At 38.7% G+C, this 27,223-nt stretch overlaps 9 protein-coding genes across 15 annotated transcripts; 7 read left to right on the top strand and 2 right to left on the bottom strand.

Moving 5' to 3' along the window:
- The first annotated feature begins 814 nt into the window (after positions 1-814).
- LOC106435529 (protein ROOT HAIR SPECIFIC 17) lies at positions 815-5,718 on the top strand. Its single transcript, XM_022688061.2, has 10 exons — positions 815-3,437; positions 3,516-3,557; positions 3,644-3,734; positions 3,812-3,888; positions 3,984-4,072; positions 4,167-4,353; positions 4,447-4,628; positions 4,701-4,803; positions 4,896-5,227; positions 5,300-5,718. The coding sequence occupies exons 1-10, from the start codon at positions 3,219-3,221 to the stop codon at positions 5,631-5,633; spliced, it is 1,656 nt and encodes a 551-aa protein (XP_022543782.1). The 5' UTR covers positions 815-3,218; the 3' UTR covers positions 5,634-5,718.
- Positions 5,719-5,731: 13 nt separating this feature from the next.
- Positions 5,732-9,957, bottom strand: LOC106435530 (expansin-like A2). 3 transcript variants are annotated; one of them, XM_022688062.2, is made up of 7 exons: positions 9,763-9,957; positions 9,377-9,671; positions 8,890-9,305; positions 8,503-8,796; positions 8,025-8,355; positions 7,748-7,806; positions 7,212-7,655 (listed from the first exon to the last, which is right to left on the bottom strand). In XM_022688062.2, exons 1-3 carry the CDS (start codon positions 9,878-9,880, stop codon positions 8,924-8,926), a joined length of 795 nt encoding a protein of 264 aa, XP_022543783.1. In that variant the 5' UTR covers positions 9,881-9,957; the 3' UTR covers positions 7,212-7,655; positions 7,748-7,806; positions 8,025-8,355; positions 8,503-8,796; positions 8,890-8,923. The 3 variants fall into 3 exon arrangements, with proteins under 3 accessions (XP_048590818.1, XP_022543783.1, XP_013731881.1); XM_013876427.3 differs by having other exon boundaries at positions 8,503-9,305; XM_048734861.1 differs by lacking the exons at positions 7,212-7,655; positions 7,748-7,806; positions 8,025-8,355; positions 8,503-8,796 and adding an exon at positions 5,732-5,845 and having other exon boundaries at positions 8,845-9,305.
- A 94-nt stretch (positions 9,958-10,051) lies between these two features.
- Positions 10,052-13,107, top strand: LOC106435534. The gene is made up of 4 exons (XM_013876430.3): positions 10,052-10,118; positions 11,860-11,900; positions 12,310-12,492; positions 12,597-13,107. The coding sequence occupies exons 1-4, from the start codon at positions 10,052-10,054 to the stop codon at positions 12,693-12,695; spliced, it is 390 nt and encodes a 129-aa protein (XP_013731884.1). The 3' UTR covers positions 12,696-13,107.
- Positions 13,108-14,284: 1,177 nt separating this feature from the next.
- LOC106435528 (L-ascorbate oxidase homolog) lies at positions 14,285-16,864 on the top strand. The gene is made up of 7 exons (XM_013876425.3): positions 14,285-14,545; positions 14,639-14,748; positions 14,970-15,243; positions 15,316-15,421; positions 15,521-16,241; positions 16,351-16,429; positions 16,529-16,864. Exons 1-7 carry the CDS (start codon positions 14,405-14,407, stop codon positions 16,745-16,747), a joined length of 1,650 nt encoding a protein of 549 aa, XP_013731879.1. The 5' UTR covers positions 14,285-14,404; the 3' UTR covers positions 16,748-16,864.
- Positions 16,865-17,613: 749 nt separating this feature from the next.
- BNAA06G40980D (probable hexosyltransferase MUCI70) lies at positions 17,614-19,900 on the top strand. Its single transcript, XM_013876453.3, has 7 exons — positions 17,614-17,771; positions 17,860-18,042; positions 18,125-18,196; positions 18,268-18,464; positions 18,534-18,949; positions 19,097-19,281; positions 19,367-19,900. Exons 1-7 carry the CDS (start codon positions 17,696-17,698, stop codon positions 19,738-19,740), a joined length of 1,503 nt encoding a protein of 500 aa, XP_013731907.1. The 5' UTR covers positions 17,614-17,695; the 3' UTR covers positions 19,741-19,900.
- Positions 19,901-19,927: 27 nt separating this feature from the next.
- LOC111198787 lies at positions 19,928-23,434 on the top strand. Of its 2 annotated transcripts, XM_022688060.2 has the most exons (5): positions 19,928-20,839; positions 20,925-21,062; positions 21,148-21,300; positions 21,380-21,469; positions 22,762-23,434. In XM_022688060.2, exons 1-4 carry the CDS (start codon positions 20,645-20,647, stop codon positions 21,458-21,460), a joined length of 567 nt encoding a protein of 188 aa, XP_022543781.1. In that variant the 5' UTR covers positions 19,928-20,644; the 3' UTR covers positions 21,461-21,469; positions 22,762-23,434. The 2 variants fall into 2 exon arrangements, with proteins under 2 accessions (XP_022543781.1, XP_022543780.1); XM_022688059.2 differs by lacking the exon at positions 22,762-23,434 and having other exon boundaries at positions 19,935-20,839; positions 21,148-22,542.
- LOC106435536 (glutathione S-transferase T3-like) lies at positions 21,860-22,838 on the top strand. Its single transcript, XM_013876432.1, has 2 exons — positions 21,860-22,661; positions 22,762-22,838. The coding sequence occupies exons 1-2, from the start codon at positions 21,860-21,862 to the stop codon at positions 22,836-22,838; spliced, it is 879 nt and encodes a 292-aa protein (XP_013731886.1).
- On the top strand, positions 23,297-24,556 carry LOC106435537 (putative nuclease HARBI1). Its single transcript, XM_048781706.1, has one exon. It carries the CDS (start codon positions 23,297-23,299, stop codon positions 24,554-24,556), a length of 1,260 nt encoding a protein of 419 aa, XP_048637663.1.
- Positions 24,557-24,906: 350 nt separating this feature from the next.
- On the bottom strand, positions 24,907-26,979 carry LOC106435551 (probable protein phosphatase 2C 64). Of its 4 annotated transcripts, XM_013876455.3 has the most exons (6): positions 26,602-26,979; positions 26,107-26,489; positions 25,629-26,025; positions 25,321-25,557; positions 25,097-25,240; positions 24,907-25,026 (listed from the first exon to the last, which is right to left on the bottom strand). In XM_013876455.3, exons 2-6 carry the CDS (start codon positions 26,436-26,438, stop codon positions 24,937-24,939), a joined length of 1,200 nt encoding a protein of 399 aa, XP_013731909.1. In that variant the 5' UTR covers positions 26,439-26,489; positions 26,602-26,979; the 3' UTR covers positions 24,907-24,936. The 4 variants fall into 4 exon arrangements, with proteins under 4 accessions (XP_013731909.1, XP_013731908.1, XP_013731912.1 ...); XM_013876454.3 differs by having other exon boundaries at positions 24,907-25,240; positions 26,602-26,978; XM_013876458.3 differs by having other exon boundaries at positions 24,907-25,240; positions 25,629-26,005; positions 26,602-26,975.
- Between the last annotated feature and the right edge of the window lie 244 nt (positions 26,980-27,223).

Here is a 27,223-nt window from a genome sequence, read left to right as displayed (position 1 = left end):
GGTTTATATGTTTTTTTAAGGTTTGGTGTTATATAGGAGATAAATTAGTTTTTGAAAATATATTTATTAAAAAAAATTGGTTTCAGCCTGTTATCAAAATCATTTTTAGAAATATACATTCCAAGAATTTTGAGACTACATTATATATCAAAAACGTATTATTAATTAAGTAATCAGGTTGTAGATCCTCTTTCTCCCTGAGAAAAATGAGTGGGATGTGGAAAGAATTCGACAGGTTCTCCCCTTCGAAGAAAAGTCCATCCTGAGGATCAAACCAAGCTTAACAGGCGCCCCGGACAAGCTAATCTGGCTAAAACACGAGACAGGAGAGTACTCTACGAAATCGGGGTATGCGGCTGTAAGGTCCAGAACTGCGAGTTTAAATCCACCGGATACGAACTCCATCCAATTTGACTGGAAGAAGAATGTGTGGAATCTTCACACTGCGCCCAAAATAAAGCTTTTCCTATGGAAAATCTTCCATGGGGCCCTGCCGGTGGGAGAACAACTCAGAGCTAGACAGATTAAGATCGATGGAAAGTGCAAAAGCTGCGGCTTACCTGAATCTATAGATCATCTTTTTCTCCATTGCAGCTTCAGCCAACAGGTTTGGAAATGCGGTCCGGTGTCTCCCGGAATTGAGATTAGCGGATCACTAGATTTAAGGTCGGTATGGGAAAGCTTTTGTCAACGTCTATCATTGCCTCCTACGGGAGTTGGAGAGGGTCCTCTGGCCCCGTGGATCCTCTGGCAATTGTGGCTTGCTAGGAACAACTTGGTCTTTAATGACAGACGTTGCTCCTCAGATGAAGTCATCTCCAAAGCGGTATCAGCGGCGCGTGAGTGGACCCAGTGCCAACAAAAGATAACGACAGGGAAACCCAAAGCTCCGCCTCTGTATCCAAATGCAGGGACTGCTATCGTTAAATCTGATGCAGCCTGGAAAGAAGACAAACAACTTGCTGGACTCGGCTGGATCGTCAATGACGCAGATTTCAACGCCTCATACTCTGCCCCAACACACCACGTTCGATCTCCTCTCATGGCGGAGGGACTGGCAATGAGAGAAGCTGTCTTGAAGTGTAAGGACCTTGGTATCGCGAAGGTGAGGTGTGAATCGGACTCGACAACCCTTATCAAAGCTCTGAACTCGGAGACATCCAGCGCGGAACTCTATGGTGTTGTAGCGGACATCTTTGAGCTTACCTCCTCTTTTAATTACATCTCGTTTGTATGGATCCCTCGTGAGAGGAATGTAATAGCCGATGGTTTAGCAAAACAGAGCTTATTAGCTGAGCTCGCCATCATGGCACCACCAAACATTGGCCACTAAATTTAATGAAGTTGTGTTTCAAAAAAAAAAAAATTAAGTAATCAGGATTTATGTAAGTCTTTTTGATTAGTTAGCCAAATAAATAACTAAATTATATTAGTATATTTTATAATCAGTCTTGTTACATTTTGTTAGCAAAATCAGTTTTGAAAATAATTGAGGCAAGATATTTTGAAAACTCAAAAAGAAAGAAAAAATATTTGAGCAGTTTGGAATTAATGATCTCACGTTTTAATCATATTGGACCTTATCTTTACTATCTGTTAACTATGTTTTAACAATCAGAATAATGTTTTTTATCCATAGTTCCCCTTTAGAGAACATTTTTCATGAATTGCAGTTAATCTATTTTGAAATCCATACTTAAATTTCCACTGGAAAACTTTTTCTGAATAAAAAAGGAAAAAAAGTTCCATTCTAAGTAACAACAATTATAACTCAAGTCATGACAGTAAATTTATAATATGCGATCTATATAACAATATGGTTTATATTATCCACGATTGAATTGATTATTGATGTATAATGATTTCATACTTATAAACATGTTACATTATATATATATATATATATATATATTCATATATAATAAAGTAATTCGGAAGTAAAATGGTTTCAAAAACTAAAACCGGTTGCTTATGAGTAAGATTATAGAGAGACTGAATATTTTATAAAACGTCTCATAGTTCGATTCTGGTTGCATTTGGTATGGACCATGAAAGATTGAACTGATGTTAATGTGTCAAAATCATCTAAACCAGAAAATATGACAATTATGATTGGACTAAATTGAAAAATTGTGTATGGATTTGGTTAAGTCATAGGTCATTAAGAAAAGGTGTATTAACATTAATTTAATTGGTCTCAAAATCTGAATGACATATTTATTCTTTATAAAGTTCTAGATATAATAATTAGTATTAAATAATGAGTGACATTTTTTTGTACATACCATTGAAAGATAAAATTATTTCTAAATAATGTTCATGTTTTAATAAGAAAAAAAACCTATATTAATGAATTAATCTAATAATAGATTTTTATAGAGTAAATTTTTAAAGCAATCTATTTTGATAGAATAAACTATCTATTCATCAAACACACTGCAAATGATTTTCTGATAGTTTATGTTTTGCCAAAATTTGGCATGTGATCGAAATTCTCATTTCTAACTAGACATGTGATAAGTTACTTCGTCGACTTCCCATCTGGTGAGTCTCTCCTCATGTAGTCATGTTTTGATTCAGTTTATTATTGTTAATATAGACAACAAGTTGATTTTTTTCAAATATTATAGTCCATCCACAAAGAATTCTTTTTTTTGATTTTTTTAATCATTACATGCCTTCATGTATTTGAGATATAGACTCAAACACACAACTTTCTAATATTAGATTTTGTTTATTTAACTTATAAATTTTGAACTAGTTGGCTTTTAAAAACAAAAGAAAAATTCACAAGATAAGTCTAATTTTGGAATAGGAAAAAGGTACGACAATTTCAACTGAATAGATTGGGAGATAAGAATGTAATGAGATCATCAAACAGCTAACAAAATTAAAGATATAAGTTACAGACATAACAAAGCGGGAGATTCGGTAAGTTGCTAAAGACACATAAGAATAAAGAGTTTTAAAAAACAAAATTAAAAAGTTTGAGTGTTTATTTGTTGGAGATTAGTTTGGAGTTCGTCCATTGTTTATCGGCAACCAACTTTTGCTCTGCCTTAACAACGTCATTTCTGTAAAAAATGACGTCTTCTTCCTCCTCAGCCTCCTCGTTTTGCTCACTCTCCTTTCCATTTCTCTTGTTTTCTTCTTATTCTTTGTAGCCTCCCTCTCTCTCTCTCTCCTGTGTAATTCTAATTGTGTATGTTACACAATTAATGGCGTCTTTAAATATGAAGATGAAGAAAAGGGATAATTATGGCGCCGAACCTGACAAGAAAAAGCTGGCCATGGCCGGAATCCGACACCAGTTGCTGCTACTCCTTCGCCGCCGTCACCGTCTATTTCCTCTGGTCTCTGCCTTCTCCGGCTGTCTCCTCCTCCTCCTCCTCTTCTCATTTTCCTTCCCTCCTGTGATCCATCACTCACCACTAGGCGTACGTTTACATTCATTTCAACAACTTAATAATTGGAAAATCCTTCTTCAGTAATTTTATTCTCTGTTTTGTTTTCAGAGGAAGAATCAAGTTGCCGTAGAATCCAAGCTTCTTGTACCCGTACGTATAGCTCTTAGCATTGATACATTACCGAAAACCTCTTTTTTTAATAAAGACATGAATGATCATTATTTTGGTAATCTCAGGAAAATGGCGGAAGATCGGATCGCCACTTATGGAGCTCGAAATTATCCAACTCCTACTATGGCTGCAGCAATGCCAGTGGCACCTTTCAAGGTACGTTGAACGTACCCTTAAAACATTTTTTTCCACTTTTTGAATCAGCTGATGATTATTGCAATGGGTGGCGGCAGTCTTGGATAAGACGAGCCAAACAGATCGATATTTACTGATCGCTACAAGCGGAGGTTTAAACCAACAGCGAACAGGGGTGAGTTTTTTCTTGTGAACTCATTATTATTATTAAGCTACCTACCTGCTGGGAGAGCTGGTTTCTTTCTCTGACCTTCTTTTTTTTGAATGCAGATAATAGACGCTGTGGTTGCGGCTTACATCCTAAATGCCACTCTTGTGATCCCTAAACTGGACCAAAACTCATACTGGAAGGACATCAGGTCCTCTTCTATATATTCTCTCTCTCTATTTGAAGGAGACTGAACATTGTTTTCCTGCTTCTTTCTAACACACACATAACTTCTCTTGGTGCAGCAACTTTGAAGAAATATTTGACGTTGATTGGTTCATTTCGAATCTCTCCAAAGATGTCAAGATCATCAAGGAGCTTCCTAAAGGAGAGGAGTCAAGACTCATTGGCCTACAGTCCATTCGTGTTCCCAGGAAGTGCACACCCTCTTGCTACCTGCAGCGTGTTTTGCCCCTTCTTAAGAAGAAGCATGTCAGTTTTCTACTCCAAAAATTTACCAAGGTTCGCCTCTTTGGATATATGACTGAGTATGTATGCTCATGATCAACCTCTCTGATATTTCAGGTTGTACAACTCTCTAAATTCGATTACAGGCTGGCCAACCACCTGGATACAGAGCTACAGAAGCTGAGGTGTAGAGTGAACTACCATGCGGTTAGATATACGGAGACTATCAACAAGATGGGTCAAATTCTGGTTGACCGGATGAGAACCAAAGCCAAACACTTTGTTGCCCTTCATCTCAGGTACCACAAATAAGGAACTCTTTTTTTTTTTTTGAAAAAAAAGGAATATGGCTAATCAGATGTTGGTTCTAGGTTCGAACCTGATATGTTGGCCTTCTCCGGATGCTATTACGGGGGAGGTCAGAAAGAGAGACTTGAACTGGGAGTTATGAGAAGAAGGTGGAAAACATTACACGTGAGAAAGAATTGCTTACTTTGATTTCCATATGGGATAACAACAACTCTTTCATCATCAAACACTAAATTATCTTGCAATGTAATGTGTAGGCGGCAAACCCTGACAAAGTACGGGAGCACGGGAGATGTCCCCTGACTCCAGAGGAGATCGGTCTGATGCTCAGGGGCTTAGGTTTTGGAAGAGAAGTTCACTTGTACGTTGCATCAGGTGAGGTATATGGAGGGGATGCTACACTAGCACCATTGAGAGCTCTGTTTCCAAATCTCCATACAAAAGAGACATTGACCTCCAAGAAAGAGCTAGCTCCTTTTGCGCGCTTCTCATCACGCATGGCAGCTCTTGACTTCATCGTCTGTGATGAGAGCGACGCATTTGTCACCAACAACAACGGCAACATGGCTAGAATCTTAGCTGGAAGAAGGTAATGCATACTTGACATCACTCTTTTCACACTCTCTTGTCTAATAATTTTCAAAAAAAATAAAATGAGCAGGAGATACATGGGACACAAAGTGACCATCCGTCCAAACGCCAAGAAACTCCACAAAATCTTCACAAACAGACACAACATGACATGGGATGAATTCTCAACCAAGGTCCGGAAGTACCAAACCGGGTTCATGGGGGAGCCAGATGAAATGAAAGCAGGAGAGGGAGAGTTCCATGAGAACCCGACCTCCTGCATTTGTCGAAAGAAGAAGGCCAATGAAGAACTGAAAGAGGACGAGCATGACTCATGGCCATGGGAGTACTCGGACATTGGCAATGTCCCCATGGCCACTAGAAGCGGTTTGGATCATCAATCAGAAGTTGACCATGAGAACTAATCATTCTTCTCTTTTTTTTCTTCTTTTGTGCTCTTTATGCAAGATTCAGCATTCTTTTCCAAAACACAAAAATGTAATGTCATTTGAAGGGTTACGAGTAGAAAGAAAGGTGGTCCTGTGTACATATATAGACCTCTTTTGTACATATATTGTATAATCCATCTTTTAATCTTTCTTAGTTCTCTTGTTTTCTTTATTTAAAAATGAATAACATTAAGAGCGATTTGCATACTAAATACTATAAGATGAAGAAATTAGCGCATATGGAAAAACCGATGGCCCAAACGTGAAGCCCACCTCTAACTGTTACGAAAATACATTGATGCCCCTATACCTTCTCTTTCTTCTACGTAAGATGATCAAATATTTGGAAGAGAGAGAAACAATTATTAATGCTCTTTCTCCATTCTTTCACCTTTTTCTTATCTGTTTTATTTCTCCAATTCGCTTTCTTATCTGAGTTTTCTTTGATTCTTCTATTCCCCCTTCTATATTTAATGTACACAAAACACATAATCTCATCTTCAATAATATTCTAGTGTCTTCTCTATTTATTTTATTGTCGTTCGATAATCAGATTTCTTGTTTTGTAATTCGTTTGTGTTACTGCTTTGTTCTATAAGTGGAAAATTATTCATATCGCAGTGTGTAGGAGATTTGGTCCAGACAAAAATGTTCAGGAGATTTTATTCAGACATCAGTGTTCTTAAGATTTTGTTGTGACCACATCTCCACCGCATCAGAGCGTTGTCGTGTCCGCGTCTTCTCTTCTCGTTGTTTGATTATGGTGAGGCTTACACCGAGATAATTAAATCGAGTAGAACGGTCTTCAGTAAGCGATGAATTGTACATCTTGAGCTGGATCGAGTATTGCAGTTCGAACATGATGAACTGAGCATTTGGGTCTTCTCAGTTCGATCGATGCAAGCTCATGGCAACTGAGGATCCAATTTTTTTTTTTTTTTGCAAAACTGGTCCCCCTAATATTAGCATTGTTATATTCTAACTTATCCAGATACTTTACATTTTAGCTTGTATTTAATTTATATTTACCGGCTATTTTGATCAGTAGATAGTTGTTACTTTGTATCAACACGGATAAACAAAAAATTAACTCTCTAATAAATCACAAAATATATGTTTAGATTTACATGTTCGGCTAAACATAAAATTAACTCATTAACAAATTACAATACAAATGATTAAAATGGTTGTTTAGCCGGTTAAGATTTTACTTGACTTTTATTTGTTATAGTTAGCCGGTAATATACACCAGTTATCTCGACATTTTTATAGTTAGTCGGTTATATATACTAATTAATAATTTAATGGAATATGCGGTTAAGATTTTACTTGATTTTTTTAATTACATTTAGCCGGTAATATGACCTATTATCCCAGTATTGTAACTTGAATTGAAACAATGAAAAAACAACTAAGACTGTAAGGACCATTCAGGAGATTTTTAAAGGGTTTGGAATGTAGAATCTGAAAGTCTGGGACCGATTCGTGAAGCTATTTGTACACTTGAATATATTGGGACCAACTAGAAAATATCCGAAGGTTGGAGGACTTGTGTTGCAAAACATAAGAAATCACCATTATTGACATTCCCGGTTAATATATTACAAGTTCGGATAAAAAACAGAAAAAAACATTACCATTCATACATAGCCGGTCATTCAAAATGTTATCCTTCCCGATCTAGACAATAAGTGTATTTCTCAAGATTCCATACAGTAATGACACTGAAGGTCTGGTTTCTAAAGAGCTACTAACAGATTGAATCTCTGCATCTTGGAACATGTGCTTCCTAATGTAAACCACGTCTCTTCAACCAATCAACACTGAAGTTACAATATGAGTGACGTAGTTTTAGATAAACCTCCAAGATGAAGCATGAAAGCAAGCTTAACAAATTGCAATGGCAACTCTATCATGTTTATCACCAAGCCACACCTTCTTCTTGAGAATCTCACAAAGAGTAACAAGCGCTCTCTTAGCTTTCGTTTCATCTTCTTGCTACAAACAAACACAAACAAACCAAGCTAAGTATCATGAACAAGACGGATGTGACCCCAGAATGAGCGTGGTTGGGGTTTTGAGGGACAGACCTTGCCCTTTCCACGGTCAGTGCTTTCAGGTCCTGAGGAATAATAGACGTAACATGGACCTACAAGTATGGACATATTTTATCTTGTTAGCCGGATATCTAATAAAATTCATGTTTTATATGTGTGTTAGCTGGATAATCTAGAAAATTTCATGTTTTCTGTGTGTGTTAGCCGTATAATCTAGAAAAGTCCATGTTTTCTGAGTTTGTTAACCGGTTAATAGAAACATCAAATGATCAGTTATTACTAGAAATAGATATATCAATTGAATACTTACATTTTCAGCCGTGTCCAGCGTCCTTGCATGTGCTGGTTTAATACCATTGCCTCGTATTTCTTGTTTACTTTAAGCTGTCTCGACATCATGAAACGTCCAAGACGACCGAAATATGGAGACTGGTCTGCCAACTCTATGAATTTTCCAAAAGACGACGCCTTTAGGACTTCGAGTTCGTCTTCCTCGAGTGTCTCTAATATATGCTTTATGCATCCAGGCTTGTGGTAGGTGGTAGAAAGTGACTCTCAGACCATCGGGTTCATCTCCAATGGCAAAGAACCGAGATGGAAAAAGGTGTCTGCCATTTGATCTCCCGTGGGGAACATGAAATCTGCACGGGATCGAAATATTTAACAGATCTACCAAATTGCATATGATGAAAATGAACGAGTTTAGATATCTTAAAAAGATATACGAAGAGTTTTACTCGAAGAAACTTCAGAGGAAAACAATTAGATGTGTAGAATAATGGACTTACCGTCAAAGGATGTGATAAATAATTGCGACTCAGAATTAGGTTTGCGGTGATCGGAGATTGGTATTAGAAACCTCTGAAAATAATTTTCGACGGAGATGACGAAGAACTCCCAAAAAAATGAGCGGTGAAAGATACTAGGAGAGAGATGAGTGTTGTATCGATTTTGGTGACGCATGAGAAAGAGAATATAGGTGGTTTCGAAATTGAATAGGCTGTAGGTAGCGTTACACGAACCTAGGGGTAGAATAGTCATAAAATCAAGCGCGTGTTGATGAAAAAAGCACTTTTCCATATCTGCAAATTAAGCGGTTATGCTTGTATATGCAGTGCAATTTCTCTAACATTAATTGCAGTTAATGAAATAATAGTGAATGACTGATTGATTACACATGAGGAGGGCTCTAAGGAAGTAAGTAGTAAATCAGCTCCAGATGTGATCGTCGCATGGATCACAACCTTCCTGAGCAATGTCGGTGATCTGAACGCCGGCGTCGTAGATCTTGCCGGCTTCCCAGTTGGCCGGAAGAACTCTGGGAGACCAGAGCATTTTGCCGTCAAAGCCAGCAGTCACCACGAACCTGAACTGAAGAGGTCCGGTTGGTACTTTGTCAGTGACCCAGACGGCACCGTGGCTTCTGGTCATGTAACTCCAGTGGGAGGAACCAACCTGAGCAATGTCGATGGCTACGACTTCGGTTTGGCCTCCTTGGTACAAGAGCTTTATTGCCAAGTAGTTTGGCTTCTTGCTTGATTCTTCAACTCTCACATTCATCATCTTCTTGTTTCCGTAATCGCAAGGGACTCTGTTTTCATCAATCTTTGTTACTATCACTACTAAAGCAAAAAAAAAAAAAAAAGATGGTTTGTTTGGAACCTCTGGTATTGAACGTCGACAATGCCCTGTCTAAGAAGATCTCTGTCGGCGCCAAGAACCGGCTTAGCCATGGCCCTGAAGGCTCTGCTGCTTAGGAGGAGATCGGTTTGGTTGCTCCTGTTCAGGTCGGTGACCATCACCGTGGTTCCTTTGGTGCTGCAAAGAGAAGGGTTGGTGCATCTGACCTGGAAGCAAGCTCCGCAGCCGGCGCCGTCTTTGTAGATGGAAGGCACGGCAGCGGCTATGTGACCGGCGAAGAAAACCGTAGCCATTGAACCATAGGAGCAAGCTCCGGCTGAAAAGCAGTACGTAGAAGAAAGACTGATATGAGAGAAAATGAAATCAAAAATAAGTGGAGAGAAAGAGAGAGAGAGATGAGTGAATACAGGAGAGAGCAGAGGCAGAGGAGAAATAAGCAGCCTTAGAGCGGTGAAGGCATCGGTCGCAGGCGTTAACGGAGGAGGAGAAGAGTAGAACGACCAAGACTAGAAAGCAGCTTCCCATTTTTAATTTATTTTATTTTATTTTTGTGGTTTGCTTACGAATGTGAGTGATGGTGATGGATAGGTGAGGAAGGAGTGTGTGAATAAATAGTGAAGAAAGGAGTGTGTGCCAGCTCAGCATCTGTATACACGTCATGGTTCCATACTGATATAGCCAGGTCCACTAGATTAGATGGAGGCAGCTGGCTGGCTGGCTGGTCTACGTACTACAATCCTCCAGTCCACAACTCGAGAAAAAGGTACGCGGTTTGTGGAATTTACATCTGATTCCATTGACATTGACATCTTTCATCTCCAAAGAGTTCAGAGTTAATTTTGTTTTTCTCTTATAAAAAGAACAAAAGATCTATTCCCAGTGCTGACCAAAATAAATAGAACTGTTCCCAGTGTGAATATGGGTAGATGACGTGGTATTGCACCGACTCTTTGCACCACAGCTGTGTCTCTTCTCTTCCTCGGGCCTCGTACATGTCGGCTTCCTGTTCTTTTTCTTTTGTTAACACCAAGCAAGTCACTTTTTTATTCACTTCTTTAATGGTAGTATAAACAACAATTCAAATTTCTTACAAAATATACATTCGGTAAACTCCTCAGATTCGCCCTTTTCGATTAATTATTGGTTAGATTTGAATATTTGATGATCTCTCTTTAGCCAGCATTTATTATCTTCAGCGTAATCAGCATCTAACCAAATATATATACATAATTTGTTTCATATCATAACCTATACATATATATAAACTTGTGTAGTTGATTACCTTTGACGCACTAGTCAAAGTATCACCTAATTGGTAAATCGATTATCACTGAAACTATTTTCTATTTATCTAAGATTAAATCTATTTAAATTAGTCTAAGTTGATTTGGATATATCTACATTGGTCTCAACTAAATAAATTAAGTAACATAATAAAAAAATATGACTAATTTAATTATATTATTTTCATCATCCAATTTATAGATAATTGCAAATTCACAAATTTGTTTGAGACATTAATATATACTATTTTTATATCATCAAACAATTTAAAATTACACATACATTTTAAAAGTAAGTAAAATAAATATAAGGTATTTAAAAATAAACATATTATTCATTAACACCTAGACTTTGTTTAAGTTTAAAAAAGTCTATATAATTAATATACTGGTTTTATACGAAACAACTAGTTATTGCTTAGCAATTTTTTGAATACTATATATGTATTCATTTTTTTAAAAGTCTATATAATTAATATACTGGTTTTATACAAAACATATTTAATAGCTAAGGATGCATTTTGATTAAATAATAAAGAAAATCAGTTTAGGAAGGAAATGAAATATAACAACAAATACAACTTATGTATAATTTATTGTGAACAATATAATGTACAACAAATAAAATCTTAATATAATACCATCTTATGTATAATTTATTGTGAAAAATATAATGTATAACATACTTTATGTTTATATATATCTTTATTCATTTTTAATAATTGTAATTTACAAAATATTAACTTAATCTATTTTATAAATACACATTTTATTTATAAATCGATATGATTATGCATACTATATTATTATATTTATATCTATTAAACCACAAAAATAAGAAGTCTCTGCTGCTGTTCCACTAGCAAATTAAGAAGTCTAAGAACACGTAAGAGCATTAGTATTATTACTAATCTCTAATGTTGTTCTTGTAATTCCTTTATAAGTTTTCGGAACATACCTCATTTACACTCGATTAATTTCATTTTAACATTTTAACCCGAAAAAAATGTTGATAAAAAAAAAACACGAAACCTTTGATATTCAATTGATTGGTAATCAATAAACATCCATGTGATAACAAGTCTGTCACAGCAACAGCATTGATTACGACATGTGAAGATATCTTCACACTCTACCCTCTCCATCTTCTTCTATGTGTTCATTGTCGGTGTTATACACAGCATATAAGATTAAGATTTGTCTAGATTCTCTATCAACTAGCTGGGTTTTCTAAGCTTAGTAGTGTAAAGGAGTCCAGTCAGGTAAGCATTACCAGAATAGTCTTTTTATGCTCGTTGTTTCTATATAAGCCCATCGTCTTGTTCGGCCCACTCCAATTAGCATTCAAAATCAGTTGCAATTTCTTAACAGATTATTTAAAACATTGTATTTGTATGTACTTTTTTGCTCTTCTTATTGAATACCGTGGACCGCCCACACCGTCCATCCATTGGTCGGCGCAACGCAGAGTATTCAGAATGTACTATGTTTAACGTGAACCTAGTTCTAATTACTATTAGTTCTCTTGTAATTATAAATAAAAATGAAAAATAGCAGAGGGAGTAGTGGATGAACTGATGAGGTCGAGCTACTATAAATAGACTGTTGCATGGCTATGTCTAACTCATCAATTTGCTAAGCTAAGTATTCAAACTGAGTAGTGATTAATAGACGGCGGATTATTCTCGTGCTAGTGAGCAGCAGGAAGCCGATTCTGCAGCTTCTAAAGGGTGTGGAATATTTGAATTTCTCAAGAAGAAACCGGAAGATGTACCTTCCTCCGATGTGACCAAGGAAAACAAGGGAGAGGAGAAGCCTTCTCTCGCTGAAAGAATTCCCCTTTTTGATAGCTCTGTACGTAAATTTATAGACACATTTGTACTTTGGAAACTCTATGATAAATCTTAATGTAACACTTGCTGTTTGATGATGTTATATTATATGTATCCATTATGCAGTCATCAAGTGATGAAGAATCCGGTGAAAATGGGGAAGTGAAGGAGAAGAAAAGGAAAAAAGCAGAAGGAGAAGGTGTGTTGTCACAACAAGGAAGATGATGTAGATCAGTGTGAAACAGAGGAGAAGAAGGGCATCATGGAGAAGATCAAGGAGAAGCTTCCTGCAGCTAAAGGTCAAGACTCAAGACCAAGCCAAGCGCCTGAACATGAGGATGGGAAGGAGAAAGGGAGTATAGTCTTTTTTTTTTTGCTAAACAGAAAGGGAGTATAGTCTGTATAGAGAAGATTAAAAAGAAGCTTACTAGTCATACTAAGCACGAAGACGATGATGAAAAAGGAAACTTAGTTAATTAGAGTGTTTTTACTTTCAGTAAATGATTCATCATCTTGTTGTATTCTGGACCTCCTCCCTCGTGTGTCTCCAGGTTAATATTCTCAAAACTAAAAGGCTCAAGAAAAATGCATAATGGTTTTAATAATATGAATATAATTATAAATATCAATATAAACATAAAGGTGGGTGGTTTTAACTAATTTCCGGAGATGGTCCGGTCAGTTATAAGTTTAGGCTGGGTTATAGAGGGCCCAATAAAGGCCTGTCTAAGATCACGTAAAGTGAGAAAAGTAATAAAGGCATTCACGGAGAGAGAGACGGTTTTAGTCCCTTTCAGAATATCACGGGGAAGAAGACAGACTGTGACTTTTGTGTTTCCAGCTGCCATAGCTTCTTCTTCTGGTGGGTTCTGTTTACTCCCTCACGCGTTCATGCAGTTGGTATCTGATCATTATTAGCTCATTTCGTTTAAGTTATATATATATATATGTATATTATATGAATTTGAATACGAAACTAAAGTATGAACTAAAAATTTGTTGAAAGTGAAAGGGACGACATAAACTTGACTGAGTTACCAATCCAACAATTAAAAAAAAAAAGAGTAGAGGTCAAAACCAGCTCAACCACGAGACAATGAGCTGGCCACCAATCATCGGACAGTTTACGAATGTTGACGTTGAATTGTTTTAAACACGCTAAATGCACGAAAAAAAATAATCTAATCTTATAAGTCTAACTTCCGAAATTTCCTGCGCCGCCAAGCCAATCCAACTCAGCATCAACATTTACGCGCTCAATTGACCCACCTCACAGTTTCATTTTGGGTCTTTCTCCAATCATCAATCATCTTGTTTTAGCATGAGCTCTTGCTATTTTCTTATTACTATTATGTGCATGGCGGACTATTCCTTTTGTTAGTCATGCACATTATTTCTCGAATAGCAACTACTTGTATAGAACGAAAAAAAAAGTTAAGTTATATGTAATATTTACAAATTAGATACCAAGCATATGGACAACATGCGCCTGTAACTTATTACACAATAAAAAGATTTACAAAACGCAAAATTTGTGTCAGTAAAAAAAAAGAATGGAAGCAGCTTAAAAATACAACACCAATGAAGATGAAACAAAGCTTGAAGATAGAGATACAGCAAACATTTAAAGCATTGACGGTTTCATTCATTAAATAATCACCTCTCAAAGCAATATAGTAGTAGTATATAATTAAATTAACTGGGTCAATTGATGAAGAAAGAAGGAGTAGGTGGGGCCTTGTATCACCAATTGACAAACCAACACAAAAAAAAAAACACGGAATTAGCTTATAATTGGAAAGCATACTCCCACCCGTTGGACTTTAAATACGTCCCCGAGTCATTGAACTCCAAAACTCACATCTTCAACCGTTCTCTTCATTTTATCATCCCACCTCCTAATCATCAAAGTTTGATCAGCTAGACGAGTATATATGGGGTGGTGGCTAAAGTACTGCGGCCTTTGGACAGTGATGACCATCATCGTTTCTTTAGTTCAGGCTGAAGATCCCTACCGTTTTTTCGACTGGAGGGTCACTTACGGCAACATTTATCCACTTGGCATTCCTCAAAGGGTACATGATTTTCTTCCACAATATCAATGTGGCTTCTTCTTCTTCTTCTTCTTCTTCTTCTTTTGATCATGCATGTTTAATATGCCTACGCAGGGAATTCTTATAAACGGACAATTTCCTGGACCGGAGATTTACTCAGTCACCAATGACAATTTGATCATCAATGTTCACAACGATCTCGACGAGCCCTTTCTCTTGTCTTGGTATCTACTTCCGCCCATGCCCTTATAATTTTTGTAAACCTTAAGAATTTGAGCGTTTGGTAATCTGCATGCACATGTGCCGTTTATTCATATATAAATCTTGTTATGACGACCAGTAGGGAATTGCATATTTAAATGATGAAGTACACGTCAAGTATTCATTCATGTTAATAAGAATACAACGATTTAACAAATACATTTTTTTCCTTCTTAAAATGAAGGAACGGTGTACAGCTGAGGAAGAACTCATACCAAGATGGAGTGTATGGGACTACTTGTCCAATCCCACCGGGGAAGAACTATACTTATGCCATCCAAGTGAAAGACCAGATCGGTAGTTTCTTCTACTTCCCTTCCCTCGCCTTTCACAAAGCCGCTGGTGCTTTTGGTGGCCTCCGTGTCCTCAGCCGCCCTCGCATCCCCGTCCCTTTCCCTGAACCCGCCGGAGATTTCACCTTCCTCATCGGCGATTGGTACTCTCAGCATGACCACAAGGTACATTCTCTTTCATTTTAATTAACTAGCTGGTTACTTGTCATATGATGATATCAAGTGCACACAATTCAGAATTTGAAGGCACTTTTGGATAGAGGTCACAGGCTACCCTTTCCTGATAAGGTTTTGATCAATGGGAATGGTGTCAACTTTTCTTCTTCTCTCACCGTTCACAAAGGTTCATCTTAGTAAAATTCCTATTAAATACACACAAATTAACTTTAATATGAAGAATTAATTCTCCATCTCATCACTTTTTGTGGACATATTTGATCAGGTAAAACGTACAGATTCAGAATATCGAATGTTGGGCTTCAACACTCGCTAAATTTCAAAATAGTAGACCATCAGATGAAGCTCGTTGAGGTTGAGGGAACCCACACGATCCAGTCCATGTATTCCTCACTCGACATTCACGTTGGTCAGTCTTACTCTGTCCTGGTCACCATGGACCAGCCTGAGAAAGACTATTCCATCGTCGTTGCCACTAGATTTGCCGCCAAGAAGATCCTGGTCGGCTCTACTCTTCACTACTCCAACTCCAGACAAAGCCTCTCTTCTGCTTCTCTCTCTGCTCGAGGGCCTGCCGATGAACTAGACTGGTCTATCAAACAAGCTCGATCCATTAGGACCAACCTGACAGCGTCCGGGCCAAGGCCCAACCCTCAAGGCTCGTACCACTATGGACTAATAAATATCTCTAGGACTTTAGTACTAGAAAGCTCAGCAGGCCTCGTGAAGAGGAAGCAACGCTATGCCATAAACGGAGTGTCGTTTGTGCATTCGGACACTCCGCTGAAGCTTGCGGATTACTTTAACATCAGAGGTGTTTTCAAAGTGGGAAGCATCCCTGACCAGCCGAGAAGAGGAGGAGGGATAAGGCTGGACACCGCAGTGATGGGAGCAAACCACAGGGCGTTTATTGAGATTGTCTTTCAAAACCGCGAGAAGATCGTCCAGAGTTACCACCTAGATGGATACAGCTTCTGGGTTGTTGGGTGAGAACTATAGCTAAATGATCATACTATATGATTTGGAGATTAATCATATACACATCTAATACTTTTGTGAAAGTTGTCGAATATAACCTCTGTGACTTGTCCACAGAATGGATAGAGGAACATGGTCACATGCGAGCAGACGAGAGTATAACCTCGTGGATGCTGTTTCTCGCTCAACTACTCAGGTACCTAAACATTTTGTATAATATATATTTGAACCTCAAATGAAACTGAAATATGTGTGTGTGTGTGTGTGTGTGTTTAATTTTATAAATTTATTGTAGGTGTATCCAGAATCATGGACAGCCGTATATGTAGCACTGGATAATGTGGGGATGTGGAATCTAAGGAGCGAGTTCTGGGCGAGACAATACTTAGGTCAACAGTTGTATCTACGAGTTTACTCTTCGGTTCACTCTCTCAGAGATGAATATCTTGTGCCCAAGAATGCTTTATTGTGTGGTCGAGCCTCCAACATGCAGAGACCCATCATCACTCCGTAGATCACATTTATATTACTTCATCCACACCAATCTATAATAGAGTTGATTAACCACTATCATTTAGATATTCATTCTGTTTGGAAATAAATGGCAAGTTATGCATAATTCTTTACCAAATAGCTCTATTTGTATTATATACTTGAAATTCATTCATTTCAAAATGTATTCTTACATCAAATAACACAAAACCTTATTAAGTTTGAAATATTGTACAAATTAATTTATTATCATATTTTAAAAACGGGCAATTAACCAAAATAACTTAAAACTAGAATTCAAATGCAAATCTATAATCACATACAAAAATAATATAAATTGTAGTAAAATTACAAGTATCCTCTAACGACTAAACAAAAAAAGTGTAAACACTTTTACATATATAATCATGGAAAATTTTCTTAAGTATTAAATCTTAAATTTAACTTATAAAATTTTGAGAAAAATATATCAAACATATTTTGATATTTAAATTTTTATTTAAAAAAAATTGAGGAGTGAAGACTATATATCACACTTTATCCAAAGTTTTCTCAAACAAACTTTTCGAACAGACTTCACCAATAAAATATGTTAAACTAATATTTAAACGGAAAATTAAAAGCTTCAATGAAGTTTGACCGCAAAAGCAAATTTCTATAAATCTTCTAATTTATAATAAAATTTTAGTTTTTAGGATTTGGATTTGGATTGAAATGTGGGTATACCAAATTTTAGATCTTCTCAGTTATTTAAACAGTTTTGGGTTTTGGTTCGGTATAAGATGGGATTTGGTTTGGTTATCCAATTTGGGATATTTTGGGGAGTATGTATGTGGGTTTTATAACCGGCCCGGTTCGGTATTGCGAAATTAGTAAACCAAAGCTAAAGTGGGCAATAGAAAGAAAGATTCCCCCAGATCCACCGTCGATTAGATTATTAGGAGGAGGAGGGAGATCTGGGTGAGTGAAGATGATGAGTGATTTTCAGAGATCACTTTCGGTGCGGTTGAGCCGCCGAGGAGAAAGGAGTAATCAATCTAATAAAGGTCTGCCCTTCTTTTTCTTTTTATTGTTGGAATATATAAAGATACAAGAAGAGGAAGCTAAATGGGAAGTGGTTTGTGTGTGTAACAGAGGAGGGTGGTGCCTCCTTGTTCTCTCCCAGTAGACTACACTCTGATTACGCAATAAAAACAATATGGAAGGCAGGGTTCCTTCGTCTGCTTCTAGTTGGAGGCATTCTGTGGATGCTTCTCATTCTTCTTGCCCTCCTCTTTCATGTTTGGTCTTGTCAATCTTCCCTTTCCTTCTTCTCTGGTATTATTATTTCTTTCTTTCTTTCTTTCTTGTTTCTTCTTTGAAAGAAATGGTTCAATTGATGATGTTTTTCACTTGGCAGCCATTTGCAACAAAGAAGGCAGACTCTATGTCGTCTTAGACACCATTGGCTTTGTACCTAAACCCCAGCACCGTAAGTGTCACTTTTTTTTTGTTTACCTTCTTCTACTACACTGTAACACTCTCTTTCTCTTTATTCCTTAGGATGCCCCATTCCGGTAGCCTATGACCCTGATAAGGTGCTCCTTCCCACTTCTATAACCCCTGATTCTATTGTCACCAACCTGACCTACATTACTGAGGATGATCATCTTTCCTCCTCCTCTCCCTTTCCTCTCTTTGGCGGCAACATTAGCTGGTCTCAACGTCAAGAAAGCTTTACTCTCAAACCCCAGATGAAGGTCTGCCATATCCATTCTTCCCACTTATTTACTACTTCCAATTGTTTATTATTATTAATTCCCTTTCAGGTCCATTGCGGGTTCATGCCAGGTGGTGGCGCTGAAATGTCGTCTCTGGACAAACAATACGTTCAGAAATGTAAATTTGTGGTTGCCACTGGCATTTTCGATGCTTATGATCAACCCCACCAGCCCTCTAACATTAGTGAGCGTTCCAAGAACCTCTTCTGTTTCCTTATGGTGCTTGACGAGGTCTCTCTCGATTTCTTGAGGTCTAACACTAGTGTGAGGCAAGATTCCCAAGGAGGCCATTGGGTTGGCATTTGGCGTCTTATTCTACTACAAACTCCTCCTTATGATGAACCTCGGAGGAACGGTAAAGTCCCCAAAATCTTAACTCACAGGTTGTTCCCTCAAGCACGCTACAGCATTTGGATTGACGGCAAAATGGAGCTTATCGTTGATCCCTTGCTTATTTTAGAAAGGTATAAATAATAATTAACTACATTGGTTTCATCCATTTTTTTTTATTATTAGGAAGGAGTAGCTAGCAGAAGACTAGGATGGATTGATATCCCACTTTCACTTTGCAATAAATTGCTAAAATATCTATGCATATTCCGGATTTGCAGGTATTTGTGGCGTGGGAAGCATACCTTTGCCATTGCTCAACACAAACATCACCGAAACATATATGAGGAAGCTGATGCGTGCAAGAGGAGAAAGCGATATGCCCGACCTCTTGTTGATCTTCAGATGAAAATATATCGGTACGAGGGATTAGAACCATGGAGCATCAAGAAGAGCACTGTTAGTGGTAATTAACATAAATAAAACAATGTCATCATCATTAATAATATAATACTTAGGACTACTATTCTCTTGTTTTGCGTTACACACAGATGTTCCAGAGGGAGCGGTGATAATAAGAGAGCACACTGCAATGAACAATCTGTTCAGCTGCCTGTGGTTCAACGAGGTACACCTGTTAACGCCGAGGGACCAGCTTAGCTTTGGGTACGTAGTGGACAGACTAAAAGGAGCATTCAAGGTGTTCATGTTTCAGAACTGTGAGTACAACTCTCTGTTTGAACTGCACCCTCACATCAGAGAACATTCCTCAAAGATAGAGTGGGTCAAGAGTCTAAAGGAACTGAAAGGGAAAGGAGAGAGTATGAAGGAGAGCAGAGGAGGCTTTGGGCTGTGGACTCCATACCCTGGGGATCTGGATTCCGTTGAGCTGCCAAAGGTAGTAAGAACTTCTAAAGCTGGTTGAGGCAAGAAACGGTTGTTAAATTCCAAGTTTTACAAGCATGCACTTCTTTCTTAAACATTTTTTGTAAAAGGAAACATGATCAGCATAGCTCAAGGGGTTTAATACATTAAGGCAAAAAAGAAAACAGATGTATATATATATATATATATTTTTTGAGTAACAACAAAACTACCACTACCCTTAGGGCATGCCCATCAAGGGTTTTAAAGCGGTTTATGGGCTCGGTTTCATAGGGTCATTTACCATTTTTATTTAAATAAATGGAGTAAAATTGGTGAACCGGTTCGCCAGAGTGAGCCCGTATAATACGGGTTCAAGTGACGTGGCAAGAGATGATTGGAAGCGCGTTTTTGTGTTGACGAAGTCGAGACACGGGGTCTGTGCAAACCAAATTCATTTGTTCTCTTTCCTAGGGTTTGTTTCTCTCAAAGGCGATTGCGCGAGCGACGGTGACGCCATTCCATTTCTCCATTTCCTCGACGTATTTCTCCATCTAATCAACCATTTCCTCCACGAGCTAAGGTGAGCATCCATTAGGGTTCGTTTCATCGGGGGATTTTGGGATCGAAACCGAATTAGGGTTCGTTTCACTGGGGTTTGAAAATCGATTTGGGGGTTTCTAGCTAGAGTTGTAAATCGAGTAGTGGGGTTTCGAATTTCGTTTGTAAAGCGTGATGAGGGTTTGATTAAGGGTTCGTTTGATTGGGGGTTTGAGATCGAAAGCTAATTAGGGATCGTTTCACTGGGGTTTGAAAATCGATTTGGGGGTTTCTAGCTAGAGATGTAAATTGAGTAGTGAGGTTTCGATTTTTGTTTGTAAAGTGTGATGAGGGTTTGATTTAGGGTTCGTTTCAGCTTTTTGTTTCGTCAACAATGTTCTAACCTATTTGTTTATCTGTTTTAGATGGATCCCGCAGCTGAGAGAAGAGACAGAAAGAGCCAAAAGGACTACATCAACATGCTAGGATACGTTGCCGATTCGGAATATGGGATTCCGACAAGGTGTCCGTGTGGTGGGAGAATAATAGACGAGGTCCGGAAGAAGGAGGAGTACGACACTCTTCCTGGCAAGCGGTTCTTCACTTGCACAAACTACGAGGTAAAGTTTGTCTTCAATTGGCTAATTTGTAATAATTAATCTGCAAAAACCGATTCTAACTTGTGTTTTTTTTGGTGTTCACAAGGCTGATGGGTTCCATTATCGTCAGGCATGGGTGGTTGGGGTCCAGGAGGAGATCCAACGGCTGTCTAAGCGGGTGGAGGAAGCTGAGCAGGTGATCAACGGGGTGCCTGAGCTCAATTATCAGATTGACAGACTGGAGGTTAGTGAACTATACTTTTCCCTTTTAAGTATTTTCTCCGCAATTATTTTATTTCTCACGCTATAGTTTCTGTTAACATGCGCAGTCACAGGTTAAAATCCTGACGGTTCATGTTGATAACCTCCATGTTCAGGTCACTGACATGGAGAAGTTGGAATGTCTGAGTAAGCGGTTACAGGAGGCTGAGGAGATGGTAAAGGTGGTGCCGGATCTCAATAAAAAGATTGCTTCACTGGAGGTAAGTGAATCAAAATTAGGTAGTTTAATACTTGTAAAGCTACTCACTAACACTCTCTTATTGGCGTTTGAATGTGCAGGGACAGGTTGAATTCCTCACTGGCCAGGTTGATAACCTCACATCCGATGTGGAAACCCTGGAGAAGCTGTGTTTCCATTGAAACCCAAAGGTACACTAATGCTCACTTCATGTTTTTGAAAGTCAATACTATACTTAAGTGAACTAGAACTAGTTTGGTAAAGTACTGTGAACTAGAACTAGAACATAATTGGCTCGGTTTAATTAGAATTATAACTAGACCTATAACTATAACTAGAACTAGTACTAGAACTAGAACTAGAACTAGAACTTAATTCCTTTAATTCTGTGTTGGTGTTGGTTGGTCGCTGTGATGAATGGTCGAACTCATTAACTTATCTTCCTTTCAATAAACTGATTTGATGTGTAATGAATGCTCTGTGTGAATGTTGTTGTGTAATTAACTATGTGATTAAAAAACTAGTTTAAAAAGATAGGAAAACCCACACAAACATAAAAACACCAACAAACAAAAACCAAAATGGATCCTTTTCCCCACAACTCCCACGGGTTTGTAAACCTATTATCTCCACAGAGCAGTCAAACAATTGACTTAGCGTCTGCTGAGATGCCTAGGTTTAGTAGCCAGCAGTCTGATGTTCCTAAACCAGTGGAAAGGAAAAGGTTGACAGCACAAGAAGATATTGTGCTCATCAGTGCTTGGTTGAACACGAGCAAGGATCCAATAGTTAGTAATCAGCAGAAGGCGGGGTCGTTTTGGAAGAGGATAGAGGAGTATTTCAACGCAAGCGCTAAGTTAAGTGGCTTTGCTGAGAGAGAGTGGGGCCAGTGTAAGCAGAGGTGGGGACGGGTGAATGAGCAGGTGTGTAAGTTCGTGGGAAGCTACGAGGCGGCTTTGAGGGAGCAAGCTAGTGGCCAGAATGAAAATGATGTCATGAAGGCAGCCCATGAGATTTTCTTCAATGACTACCAGGGCAAGTTCATGCTTGAACATGCGTGGAGAGAACTTAGGTTCGATCAAAAATGGAGATCAAACTTTCTGTCCAGAGATGGTGCAAAGGAGAAAAGGAAGGAACCAGTGGAGCTGCCTGATGAGGAAGAAGTTAGGCCTCCGGGTGTTAAGGCTAGCAAAGCAGCCAAACGCAAGAAGCACGGGAAAGAAGCAGCTTTTGATCAGATCCAGAGCATACTAACCATGAAAAATAACATTTCCAAACAGAAAATCCTTGATCGTCTACTAGCCAAAAATCAAGATACACTTTCTGAAGAACAAGTGTCTCTACAGAATAAACTCATATCTGAAATGGTTAACTCGTTTAATGGTTGATTTGGTCAGTCGTTTTTTTTTTATGAATGTGTGTTATGTTTTCTTGTGAACTTACGTGTTTAAGTTAATTGAATGTGTTCTGTTTGGTTTTGCAGGTCACGGGTTGCAGGAGCTGGATGCTTGTCATGGGTTGCAAGAGGTTAATGGTTGTTCTGTATGTCAGTCTGTTTAGGTCACGGGTTGCAGGGCTTTATGTAATCTTGTTCTTTTTCTTGATGTCAGTCTGTTTAGGACGCACGGGTAGTAGGACTTTAAGTATGTTTCATTCACGGGAAGTGTAGAATTTTGTATCTTTCTACACTTCTTTTCCATCAAGGCTGTACTCACGGGTGTATGTACCCGCTTAAGTTGAATCAAGGATATGTAAACTATGACTCTATATATAAACTAGGTCTTTATCTTCTCTTTGTGCAACTCTCATTTTTCTTTGGTTTTAAAATATCCACTTTGGGTTTCTACACTTCTTTCTACACTTCTTCTTCTCTATGTGCAACTTTCATTTTTCTTTGGTTTTAAAATATCGACTTTGAAACTAACCTCAAATATCACACTTCCACTTTCACATCTCTTTCTCACTTCAAGCTTCACCATAGGGAAAAATATATATATTGTTTGTGAGTTGCTTTAACGATGTCTTCCTCATCGAGTGATGAAGTAGATGAAGCTATAGAAGAAATGGTCGACCAAGTTGTTGATAATTACATCGATTCGGTGGTTAATGTTCAAGCCAAGAGACGAGCTTATATCGAAAGAGATCGGGAACGAGGACACAATCAACTATGGAACGACTATTTCATCGAAAATCCAACATACCAACCGGAAATGTTTAGGCGGCGTTTTCGAATGAACAAGCCGTTGTTCCTTCGCATTGTCGAAAGCCTAAGCTCTGAAGTTCCATACTTTCAGCAAAGAAGAAATGGGCACGGAAGGTACGGGCTATCTGCACTCCAAAAGTGTACGGCGGCTATACGTATGCTGGCATATGGTCAATCGGGAGATACGTATGACGAATATCTCCGACTTGGAGAAAGTACTGCACGTTTATGTTTGGAAAATTTCACTGATGGGATAATGGAATTGTTTGGAGAAGAGTATCTGAGAAGACCCACACCCGATGATCTTCAACATTTACTCGATATTGGAGAGGTACGCGGTTTTCCAGGGATGATAGGCAGCATCGATTGTATGCATTGGGAGTGGAAAAACTGTCCTACGGCTTGGAGAGGACAATACACACGTGGTTCAGGAAAGCCGACAATTGTCTTAGAAGCTGTGGCATCTCAGGATCTGTGGATATGGCACGCATTTTTCGGCTTACCAGGTACTCTCAACGATATCAATGTTCTTGATCGCTCTCCTGTTTTCAGTGACATTTTAGAGGGTCGAGCACCTAAAGTTAATTTCAAGGTCAACAACCACACTTATCGTATGGCGTACTACCTTACTGACGGAATTTATCCGAATTGGGCAACATTTATCCAATCCATCTCGCTTCCTCAAGGTCCTAAAGCAGAGCTATTTGCTCACCGTCAAGAATCCACCAGAAAAGATGTTGAACGGGCTTTTGGAGTATTGCAATCAAGGTTTGCAATAGTTAAAAACCCTGCTCTACTTTGGGACAAGGTTAAGATAGGAAAGATTATGAGAACTTGTGTCATTTTGCACAATATGATAGTAGAGAACGAACGAAGCGGATACGCTCAAATTGATACATCTGAGTTTGAGTCAGGGGAGTCGAGCAGGAGTTCCCAGGTGCAAAGGACAACAAGTATGAATATCGGTAATATGCGTGGCATTCGCAATGAAGTTCGGGATTCACAGATACATGATCGTTTGAAAGCTGATTTAGTTGAAAATGTATGGCAAAAGTTTGGTAATGTCGATGAATAATATTTGTATGTTCTTGAATTTTCAATGTTTTCAATAAAATGTTTTCAAAAAAAAAAATGTGTGTTATGAATTATCATTGTATTGAATAAAATTGTTTTTAGAACTTTTTATAAATATATCTTATTAATGAATTCTCAATATGCAAACTTAAAAAAAAAATATTATTTAATTTATAAGAACCTCTTCTTCGGGTTCACTAATGCGGATGCAAAATATATAGAGGTTTATAGAGGTTCATCACTATTCCGGGTCCCACCATTAAATTATTAAAAAAATCTTATGAACCCCATATGGGGGTTCACTAATGCAGATGGCCTAAGATGATCCCTTCCTTCCCCAATCAACAACAATAAACAATAATTAAATATATATATATATATCTAGTTTACAAAGCAGCACATCATCATCTTGCATGGAAATAACCGAGGGTCAGGAGGCGCCAGCAGTGGTGCAAGGGGCCAAGCTGTTGTGAGGAAGGTTCACTCCCGCGCCTCTCACTGACACAGCCGGTCCTCTCGCTCTGCTCACAACTAGGCTTGTATCGAAGAAGACAACTATGACTGTTATGTCATCGTGGAAATGCCTTCGTACCCCCCTGTCTATCTTTTTGAGGTCTGAGTACCTCATCTCTCTCTTCTTTGCCGCTTCTTTAAGCGCCATTTTCACCAGCCTCTTTGCTATCCCCTGCCACAACCACAACAAGTGTTACTACTTACTACCTTACAACAACAACATTTATAATAATGAGTGTTGTGTCTTCTCACGTTACGCGGATGAGTATGGACAATCTCTACAGCTTCTTGGTTGCTCATATGTTCCCATAGTCCATCGGAGGCACATATTATAAACAGGTCATGGGGCTGCAGTGTATGCACCGTGATCGACGGCTCTGCACTCAGCAACGGCCTGCTGAAGGGTGCCCTCAGTCTGAATTTCGCATACAATGGTTCCCTGTTGAACTCGGACCGTTTCAGATACACATCCCCTATGGATCTTGAAACCTATGATTGAGTAACCAAACACCATCTCATCAGACCAAGTAAAAAATTAATGATGATAATAGTTATTTAACCTGAATGATTCCTTTGACTCTCCAAACGTTATGTTTAAGAAGCACGATATCAGGATGGTCGGGATGCAGGGCCTGGAGTTCCCGTCGCACAGACTCAATGGAGGCATTGTGCTCAGCAGAGAGCTGAGTGGCGTGAACATCCCCCGCAGCAGCAGTTGACTTGAAGAGTTGTCCGAGGACGGCACGTGAGTCGCCAGCATTGGCAACGTAGAGAGTGCCATCGGAGATGACGCAAACAAGGCAGCAAGAGCCAACGGTGGCTAGTTGAGGCGTGGTTTGGAATCGATTGGAAACTAAGGAGAGGAAACCTTCTTCAGTGGCTTGGAAGGCTTTCTTTATCACATCAGCCGACATACACTCTTGCTCCGCAGCAAATCCTAGTGGTGGTCCAAAGTGACTTTAAGACTTTATTTTCTAAATTTCCTTTGTAGCTCTATAATAACTAGTAGAGCCAATATATATAGGGTTGATTACTAACTCACTCTTGAGATGGAGGAAGAGATGATGGTTGATGAAGCGGGAAGTCTCAGGGCCGCCGTGACCATCGTAGACGCCAAGAAAGGTGCCGTAAGGAGGAGCAGAGGAGGAGGAGGAGGAAAGAGAACCAGACTCGAGCTGCCTCTGGTCCTCCAGCAAGTTGTTGGCTTGAACGACGGCCATGGAGAAGTCACCAAAGACGTGGTGACCCGAGTCTCGGTACCACAAGAGCCCATCTTGACGGCCTCCATCTCCATCTTGGTGGTGGTGGTGGTGGTCAGAGCGAGTAGGCCAGAGACAGGCATTGAGAAAGTTCATCAAGGCAGAGAGCATCCCTCATCCCTCATCTCTCATCTCAACAACATAACAATGAAATGGGGCCAACTGCACATGAATCAAATAATAATATCAGAAAGCTGATTTGGTCAAAGCCAATCGAGAGAAACAGTACAAACTCCAAAGTGGCGCTTATTTCACTCAAAAATGGAAACTTTACCTTTTGGTAAGATGGGAATCTTGTCCAAGGATGGGCTTGTGGAATTTCTCAGTTGCAGATCTACGGATGGATGGATCACCCCCACACTAATCCAATAATAATATTACCTACCCTTTTTCTTAATAATAATAATAATAAAGCAAGTTATCTATGAGGAAGAAGAAGACCAATTTAATATATTAACCAAAAAAAAAAAAAAAGGGACTTGTCGTTGGCAAAGTAGAGAGAACTTTCTTCTATGTATGAAAACAGTGAGCGATGAAGAAAGGGAGATAAGATAGATAGATAGCATTTTGGTCAAGTCGCCGAACGATACGTCTCTCTCATCCCTTCTCTCTTCTATTAGCAACAACAGTTGAAAATATTTTTTATCTTCCACTCTACTACTCTCTCTTGGTAAATTCTCTAGCAGACAAGACCCATAAAAGACCAACGAACCATTGCAAGGTCGGAGCCAGCACATGAAAGGTCCCCCCCCACCCCTTAGCTTTTTGGGCTCCACAACTCTCGTCCTTTTGCCCCTTATTACAAACAGAAAGATTGAGAGAGAGAGAGAGAAGCGATGGCCAAATTAACAGTAATTGAGAGAGAGACCAAGTATGACTTTATTTTTGGGGGTCAA

This window comes from Brassica napus, chromosome A6 (assembly GCF_020379485.1).
Source record: "Brassica napus cultivar Da-Ae chromosome A6, Da-Ae, whole genome shotgun sequence".
Taxonomy (NCBI): domain Eukaryota; kingdom Viridiplantae; phylum Streptophyta; class Magnoliopsida; order Brassicales; family Brassicaceae; genus Brassica; species Brassica napus.
Note: the sequence above shows the minus strand (reverse complement) of the source record. Positions and strands in the feature narration are given on the sequence as shown.